At 44.8% G+C, this 9,435-nt stretch overlaps 1 protein-coding gene across 3 annotated transcripts in view; it reads left to right on the top strand.

Annotated features, from left to right (window-relative positions):
* Positions 1–1,906: 1,906 nt before the first annotated feature.
* Positions 1,907–9,435, top strand: part of LOC110532940 (sushi, von Willebrand factor type A, EGF and pentraxin domain-containing protein 1) — a 155,842-nt gene continuing 148,313 nt past the window's right edge. Inside the window, exon 1 of one of the 3 annotated variants that reach the window (XM_036987453.2) lies at positions 1,907–3,289. In XM_036987453.2, coding sequence (XP_036843348.2) covers positions 2,753–3,289 — 537 coding nt within the window. In that variant the 5' untranslated portion in view covers positions 1,907–2,752. The remainder of the gene's footprint in view (positions 3,290–9,435) is intronic. The other 2 variants (XM_036987454.2, XM_090183690.1) reach the window with 2 other exon arrangements.

The following is a 9,435-nucleotide window of genomic DNA, read 5'->3' as shown; positions in this document are numbered from 1 at the left end:
AGTGTATATGTAGTCTAGTGAGTTTGTATATGTAGTCTAGTGAGTGTGTATATGTAGTCTAGTGAGTGTGTATATATAGTCTAGTGAGTGTGTATATATAGTCTAGTGAGTGTGTATATGTTGTCTAGTGAGTGTGTATATATTGTCTAGTGAGAGTGTATATGTAGTCTAGTGAGTGTGTATATATAGTCTAGTGAGTGTGTATATATAGTCTAGTGAGTGTGTATATATAGTCTAGTGAGTGTGTATATATTGTCTAGTGAGTGTGTATATATAGTCTAGTGAGTGTGTATATATAGTCTAGTGAGTGTGTATATATAGTCTAGTGAGTGTGTATATATAGTCTAGTGAGTGTGTATATATAGTCTAGTGAGTGTACGTTGGATCAGTGCAAAATAGAGTCAGTGCAGATAGTTTGGGTACCATTATTTTACTATTTAGCAGTCTGGCTATTTTGCAGTCTTGTAGCTTGGGGGTAGGAGCTGTCTCGGAGCCTGTTGGTCCAATAGCCGATGCTCCGGTATCGTTTGCCGGACGGTATCAGAGTGAACAATTTTTGGCTTGGGTGGCTGGAGTCCTTGTTCTGACAGTAAGCCCGATCATATAAACTAGGTCTTTACTGATTTCAAGCTGGATCTTCTCTCAGACCACCAACTGTGAGGGTCTTTGCACAATCCCCCTGTTCCCTTCCACGCCGTCTCCCATCACTCTACACCCTTCACCCCCCCCCCCCCCCCCCCCCCCCTCCCCAACCCTCCAAACAGTCCCAGGGGTCACCATGAGGGTCTGTGGAAGGGTCTGTGTGTGGTGCCAAAAGCAGGATGCCACAGCTGTGCTCATCAGAATGTGTGTATGTGTGTCTCTCTGTGTCTGTTTCTCTCGCTGTGTGTGTGTGTGTGTGTGCGCGCGTGCGCGTGCGTGTGACTTTTTCTGCACTCTAAGTGTTTCGGTGTCTCTCTGTTGACTCTACCTCTGATTAAATGAAGCAATGTCCTCCACTGTGACGAGCTCCCAAAGCTTTGTTACGATGCACATGTCCTGCACCTGAAGCAAGTGGAATATATTTCCCTTTTGCACATCGCTACAGCAATGTAAATATACAGAATATGACCATTGAAATGTCTTTATTCTTTTGGAACTTGTGTGAGTGTAAAATTGACTGGGCATTAATTGGCTTGGGAAACATATGTTTACATTGCCAAAGCAAGTGAAATAGATAACTAACAAAAGCAAATAAACAATAAAATATGAACAGGAAACACTACACACACACTCTCTCTCTCTCTCTCTCTCTCTCTCTCTCTCTCTCTCTCTCTCTCTCTCTCTCTCTCTCTCTCTCTCTCAGTATTTGCAATTCAGATGGACCTGCTGGTATCTGCTGTGCGCGGTGGTGTGACTGTGTGTGTGTGTGACAGAGAGAGAGAGAGAGAGCGAGAGAGAGAGAGAGAGAGAGAGAGAGAGAGAGAGAGAGAAAGAGAGAGTGCATGTTCAGTGGCGTCCTCCTGCTAGACATATGGACCTGATCACAGTTGCCTGGTGCTGATGTTTTCTGACAGGCAAGACGCTCCACTGAAATAGAGAGAGCGAGAGAGAGAGAGATAATTTAATTGAGAGACAGAGAGAGAGAGAGAGAGAGAGAGAGAGAGAGAGAGAGAGAGAGAGAGAGAGAGCATGTTCAGTGGCGAGGGGGAGAGAGGGGGGAGGGGGAGGGGGAGAGAGGGAGGGAGAGAGAAAGAGAGAGGGAGAGAGGGAGGGAGAGAGGGAGAGAGTGAGAGAGGGAGAGAGTGAGAGAGGGAGAGGGAGAAAGAGGGAGGGAGCGAGAGAGAGTAGGAGAGGGAGAGAGAGAGGGAGAGAAGGAGGGAAAGATGGAGAGAGGGAGGGAGAGAGGGAGGGAGAGATGGAGAGAGGGAGAGATGGAGAGAGGGAGGGAGGGAGAGAGGGAGGGAGAGATTGAGGGAAAGATGGAGAGAGGGAGGGAGGGAGAGAGGGAGAGAGAGAGCAGAGAAGAAGAGAAAAAAAAGACTTCACAGCTGTGACTGCCCCCTTTTCCCTCTGCCTCCCTCGCCGTTTCTCTCCCTGTCTTTCTCTCTCTTACTCTCTTTCTCACTCTCACTCTCTCAATCAGAAGTTTTTTTCATTCTTTTAAATGATTTTTAGAGAGGGGGAAGAGGCATTTGGTGCCTGGCTGGGTGCAGGAGCATGACACACACAGGAGCCTGAACGTAGAGAAGAGAGAGGGAGAGAGAGAGAATATGCTATAGCCTTCTCCTGGTGGGACAGACGGACAAGACAGGCAGGCAGACAGACAGACAGACAGACAGACAGACAGACAGACAGACAGACAGACAGACACCTCACCGGACCTGCTCAACCAAACGCCTCTCCACTCAGACACCCTCACTGTCAGACGGACCAGACCAGGACTCATTCCAACAGAGAAGAGGACAGACAGACCAACTCATTCCAACAGAGAAGAGAGAGGCAGACAGACGGAGCAACAGGAGTATTTCGTCATCATTACGGCTGCTCTTCTTTTTTTGGAAGTGCTTTTTGGAAGTGCTTTAGGAGAAATTCTTGTTTTCTGGCGTCCCCACTGGAGACAAATGGGAACATAGGAGAACATCACAATCATCAAAGACTTGTCATCATCCCTATTGTTTTAAAATAACTCTTTCCTCTGCTGACACGGTCTACAGGACAGTACAGGAGAGTACAGGACAGTACAGGACAGTACAGGACAGTACAGGACAGTATGTCTACTATAATGAATACAGGAGCGTATTGGGCCTCTCTCTTGCTTCTGTGGAGCTTCCTGGTTAGTAGAACTTCATCCTGGCCGGCTCGTGAACACCTCCAACAGCTCCACCAGCTCGGCTCACTCCACTCCGGACCCCTAGCCTCCCCGGCCCTCCTCAACCTCACCCTCTCTGAGAGTGCCGAGTCCAAGGTGGAGCGCCTGGGCCAAGCCTTCAAGAAGAATGTGCGCACGCTACGGGAGAAGAGTGGACGTCTGGACCTGGTGTTCCTGGTGGACGAGTCATCCAGCGTGGGGGCCAACAACTTCCTGAGCGAGCTGCGCTTCGTACGGAAGCTCCTCTCAGACTTCCCCGTGGCCCCTGAGGACACGAGGGTCGCCCTGGTTACGTTCTCGTCCAAGACCCACGTGGTGACCCGGATAGATCATGTCACAGCGCCCAAGTCGCATCAGCACAAGTGTTCTCTATTTAACCAGGAGATTCCGTACAGGGGAGGAGGGACCTACACTAAAGGAGCCTTCCAAAGGGCAGCGGTGAGTGATTTAGTGTGGTGTGTGTGTGTGTGTGTGTGTGTGTGTGTGTGTGTGTGTGTGTGTGTGTGTGTGTGTGTGTGTGTGTGTGTGTGTGTGTGTGTCTATACCAGATTGTCTTTTTTTGCATGTACAGTACCAGTCAAAAGTTACCCATTCCAGGGTTTTTCTTTATTTTTTACTATTTTCTACATTGTAGTAGTGAAGACATCAAACTTTGAAATAGCACATATGGAATCATGTAGTAACTGAAAAAGTTAAACAATCAAAATATATTTTATATTTGAGATTCTTCAAAGTAGCCACCCTTTGCCTTGATGACAGCTTTGCAGCTTTTGCTCTCAACCAGCTTCATGAGGTCACCTGGAATGCATTTTAATTAACAGGTGTGCCTTGTTAAAAGTTTGTGGAATTTCTTCTCTTAATGCGTTTGAGCCAATCAGTTGTGTTGTGACAAGGTAGGGGTGGTATACAGAAGATGGCCCTACTTGGTAAAAGACCAAGTCCATATTATGGCAAGAACAGCTCAAAAAAGCAAAGAGAAATGACTGTCCATCATTACTTTAAGACATGAAGGTCAGTCAATGTGGAACATTTCAAGAACTTTGTGCAGTCGCAAAAACCATCAAGCTCTATAATGAAACTGGCTCTCATGAGGACCGTCACAGGAAAGGAAGACCCAGAGTTATCTCTGTTGCGGAGGATAAGTTCATTAGAGTTACCAGTCTCAGAAATTGCATCCCAAATAAATGCTTCACAGAGTTCAAGTTTTTTATTTTTTTATTTTTTTATTTCACCTTTATTTAACCAGGTAGGCTAGTTGAGAACAAGTTCTCATTTGCAACTGCGACCTGGCCAAGATAAAGCATAGCAGTGTGAACAGACAACACAGAGTTACACATGGAGTAAACAATTAACAAGTCAATAACACAGTAGAAAAAAAGGGGAGTCTATATACATTGTGTGCAAAAGGCATGAGGAGGTAGGCGAATAATTACAATTTTGCAGATTAACACTGGAGTGATAAATGATCAGATGGTCGTGTACAGGTAGAGATATTGGTGTGCAAAAGAGCAGAAAAGTAAATAAATAAAAACAGTATGGGGATGAGGTAGGTAAAAATGGGTGGGCTATTTACCGATAGACTATGTACAGCTGCAGCGATCGGTTAGCTGCTCAGATAGCAGATGTTTGAAGTTGGTGATAGAGATAAAAGTCTCCAACTTCAGCGATTTTTGCAATTCGTTCCAGTCACAGTCAGCAGAGAACTGGAACGAAAGGCGGCCGAATGAGGTGTTGGCTTTAGGGATGATCAGTGAGATACAGCTGCTGGAGCGCGTGCTACGGATGGGTGTTGCCATCGTGACCAGTGAACTGAGATAAGGCGGAGCTTTATCTAGCATGGACTTGTAGATGACCTGGAGCCACATCTCAACATCAACTGTTCAGAGGAGAATCAGGAGAACTGCGTGAATCAGTTCTTCATGGTCGAAATGCAACAAAGACACCACTACTAAAGGACACTGATAAGAAGAAGAGACTTGTTTGAGCCAAGAAACACAAGCAATGGACATTAGACCGGTGGAAATCTGTCCTTTGGTTTGATACGTCCAAATGGGAGATTTTGGGTTCCAACCGCCATGTCTTTGTGAGATGCAGAGTAGGTAAACGGATGTGCATGTGTGGTTGCAACCGTGAAGCATGGAGGAGGTGTGATGGTGTGGGGGTGCTTTGCTGGGGACACTGTCAGTGATTTATTTAGAATGCCAGGCACACTTAACCAGCATGGCTATCACAGCATTCTGCAGCGATACGCTATCACATCTGGTTTACGCTGAGTGGGACTATCATTCGTTTTTCAACAGGACAATGACCCACACACCTCAAGGCTGTGTAAGGGCTATTTGACCAAGAAGGAGAGTGATGGAGTGCTGCATCAGATGACTTGGCCTCCACAATCACCCGACCTCAACTCAATTGAGATGGTTTGGGATGAGTTGGACCGCAGAGGGAAGGAAAAGCAGCCAACAAGTGCTCAGCATATGTGGGAACGCCTTCAAGACTGTTGGAAAAGCATTCAAGATGAAGCTGGTTGAGAGAAGGCCAAGAGTTTGGAGAGCTGTCATCAAGGCAAAGAATCTCAAATATAAAACATATTTTTATTTGTTTAATCTGTGTTTGGTTACTCTATGATTCCATATTGTTATTTCATCGTTTTGATATCTTCACTATTATTCTACAATATAGAACATTGTACAAATAAAGAAAAGCCCTTGAATGAGTAGGTGTCCAAACTTTTGACTGGTACTGTATATGGGTTGGTTGTGTGTGTATACATCTCAGATTCTTTGTAAATGTATGGTTTATTGTGTATGAGGGGTGTGTATGTGTGTGGGTGTCTGTATCCTAGATTATGTGTGTATGAGGGGTGTGTGTGTGTGTGTGTGTGTGTGTGTGTGTGTGTGTGTGTGTGTGTGTGTGTGTGTGTGTGTGTGTGTGTGTGTGTGTCATAGAATATGTGTGTATGAGGGGTGTGTGTGTGATCTTTCTGAGGTTGGAGGTAATAAGGTCCTGTCTGGGAATCTGCTTACTACTCTGAATTACACACTAGAGATATTCAGGGTGAGGTGTCTGGGAATCTGCTTACTACTCTGAATTACACACTAGAGATATTCAGGGTGAGGTGTCTGGGAATCTGCTTACTACTCTGAACTACACACTAGAGATATTCAGGGTGAGGTGTCTGGGAATCTGCTTACTACTCTGAACTACACACTAGAGATATTCAGGGTGAGGTGTCTGGGGTAATTGTGTAATGACGGGTGATAAAATACCACGCATGCTCACACACACAAACATGCAAATGCACACACACACACAACATACAACGCACACACACACACACACAACATACAACGCACACACACACACACACACACACACACACACACACACACACACACACAACATACAACGCACACACACACAAACATGCAAACGCACACACACACACAACATACAACGCACACACACACATGCTCTAACATATGACGGAAACCATCAGTAACGGGAGACTCAGGGATTTGAGCTGAAGTATAAACACTGATACTGTTATGATACTAGACTGATTGACTCGTGGCTGTTTAAACACACTGATACTGTTATGATACTAGACTGATTGACTTGTGGCTGTTTAAACACACTGATACTGTTATGATACTAGACTGATTGACTTGTGGCTGTATAAACACACTGATACTGTTATGATACTAGACTGATTGACTTGTGGCTGTTTAAACACACTGATACTGTTATGATACTAGACTGATTGACTTGTGGCTGTATAAACACACTGATACTGTTATGATACTAGACTGATTGACTTGTGGCTGTATAAACACACTGATACTGTTATGATACTAGACTGATTGACTTGTGGCTGTATAAACACACTGATACTGTTATGATACTAGACTGATTGACTTGTGGCTGTTTAAACACACTGATACTGTCATGATACTACACTGATTCTACAATGAGCAGATGGGATCAACTCTGCACTAGCAGACACTAGCTAAATTGAGTCAACAGACTTTCCACAAGACTAGCTTTAGCGCTAACATGTCTACCCTGTGGTCTCTCTGAGGTTGGAGGTCATAAGGTTCTGTGTGGGATCCTGCTTACTGCTCTGAATTACACACTAGAGATATTCAGGGTGAGGTGTCTGGGAATCTGCTTACTACTCTGAATTACACACTAGAGATATTCAGGGTGAGGTGTCTGGGAATCTGCTTACTGCTCTGAATTACACACTAGAGATATTCAGGGTGAGGTGTCTGGGAATCTGCTTACTACTCTGAATTACACACTAGAGATATTCAGGGTGAGGTGTCTGGGAATCTGCTTACTGCTCTGAATTACACACTAGAGATATTCAGGGTGAGGTGTCTGGGAATCTGCTTACTGCTCTGAATTACACACTAGAGATATTCAGGGTGAGGTGTCTGGGAATCTGCTTACTACTCTGAATTACACACTAGAGATATTCAGGGTGAGGTGTCTGGGGTAATTGAGTAATGACTGGTGATAAAAATAGCAGAGTTGTACCCGCTGCTCCCCCAATGGACATTCCCCCCCGTCAACAGACATTTACTGCCCCCACCCCAATGGACATTCCCCCCCCGTCAACAGACATTTATCATTGCGTATTCTTATATCTGTTTTCATAATTGTTTTATTGTTTTATTTCATTTCATATTGTTGGAGCTCGGAGATCAACAATTAAACTGTACCCTGTAACAACAACTGCAACCCTGTACATGTGACCATTAAACTATCTCATCTAATCTCTACCCCATAGCTAGGCTCAGCAGACTTGCCTCAAACCTAGCTTTAGCGTTCTGCTAACAGATCTAGCTCTGTAGTCTGGCTCAGCGCTAAACGCTTTGCCATGTAGCTTGGCTTAGTAGCGCTAGGCTAGCTGTTTTGGCTGTGTGTGATCAGAAATGAACAGTTAGACTCCTATTAGGAAAAGTGGCTTTGTGAGTAAAATTCCATACTTTATCATTACTTGGATTGTTTAGGAAAATTCATCATGTGTAGTTGATTGTCAAGTCCTCTCTATTTGTGTGATTTGTCTTGTTCAAAATGAGTTTTGCCTTTAGGTTTTTTGTGGAACTGGGAGACGGGAGTGGGTATTGTTATAGTTAATTATAAAGCTGCAAATGAGTGATGAAACACATCACAGTGTGAGTGTCTGCGTGTCTGTCTATGAGGACCAGTGTAAATCTAAGTACCTTTTCCATACTGAAGCCGGAGTCATGGGCCAGTCTGATCACTAGAAATATACTTAAATTTCGTACATTTGAAAAGCTCCTGAGAACGTGGATGTATACCTTCCTCAGTGCTCACACATTTAAAAAAAAAAAGAAAAAAAGTTGCCCAGCCCTGGGAGGGGATGAGTGATGCTCGGAGCCGAGGCGCGATGCTCAGTCCTCTGAGCTATGGCACAGGGACGGTTCTCATGGCTGAGGTTTTAAGCTATGTGGCTGAGTGATGGTTGCGGATGTGCATGTGAGGTTGAGAGGAAAAGATAGGTCAAGTATTCAGCAGATGTGCAGTTGTTTTTCCCCCCTCGGCGGTGTACAGGCCATAGATATTGAACTATCTGTGAGTAATGGTTGTAATGGGACATGTAAAGGTGAGACAGACAGAGATCTGAGCCGATGTCTACAGAAGTCTACAGTCTGTCTGAGTATGACTAACTGCTGTCTGAGAGGAGGTCTGTGTTATTTTAGAATAAAGGGGTTCAAAAAGGGTTCCCCCGGCTATTCCCAGAGAGAACCCCCTTTGGGTTCCATGTAGAGCCCTCTGTGGAAAGGGTCCTGGAAACCAAAAGGGTTCTACCTAGATCCCGAAAGGGTTCTACCTGGAACCAAAAAGGGTTCTTCAAAGGGTTCTCCTATGGGGACAGCCCCAAAAAACGTTTAGGTTCTAGATAACACTTTTTTAAAGAGTGTATAGAAAATAGAGAGGCATTTTGGACACACCCGAGATGTTGGAAATCAGACCTTCTATGATTTATCACTGACATCTCTGCTGCTCTCTTATACTGCTGCTTCAGCAACTTCTACAGTCGTCAAGAAAGCCCAAACAGATCTGGGACCAGGCGAAGCTTAGCGAGTCCCTCTTGTTGGAACAAGTACAGTTTAATATATTTTTCCCATTATTAACACCATATAGCACAGTTACATATGGCCTCACTAACGATAATCTGCAAGGGCATCCGGCTGTCACGCTCTACTGTTAACCTAACACAGCAGGCCAGCGTCTGGTATGGTGTGTGTGTGTGTGTGTGTGTGTGTAATTGATATTAGAGGTAATCATTTTGCAATATTTCATTCCGTTGGCCGGTGTGGCTGTTTCTAAGTACTGCAGAAAGCTGGGATCCATTACTGAGAGAAAATCATTTTTTCCAAGTCCAGTGTGGAGGCAGACTAGGGCTCTCCTCCAGGCTACTTCTCTCCCTTTTAAGATGACTAAATCAAAGGGCTCAGAGAGAGGGATGAGAGAGAGGGATGAGAGGGATGAAAGAGAGGGAAGAAAGAGAGAAAAGAGAGAGAGAAAAGAGGGATGGATGAGAGAAAGGG

The sequence above is a fragment of the Oncorhynchus mykiss genome, chromosome 9 (assembly GCF_057628025.1).
Source record: "Oncorhynchus mykiss isolate SJ-2025 chromosome 9, ASM5762802v1, whole genome shotgun sequence".
Lineage (NCBI taxonomy): Eukaryota > Metazoa > Chordata > Actinopteri > Salmoniformes > Salmonidae > Oncorhynchus > Oncorhynchus mykiss.
Note: the sequence above shows the minus strand (reverse complement) of the source record. Positions and strands in the feature narration are given on the sequence as shown.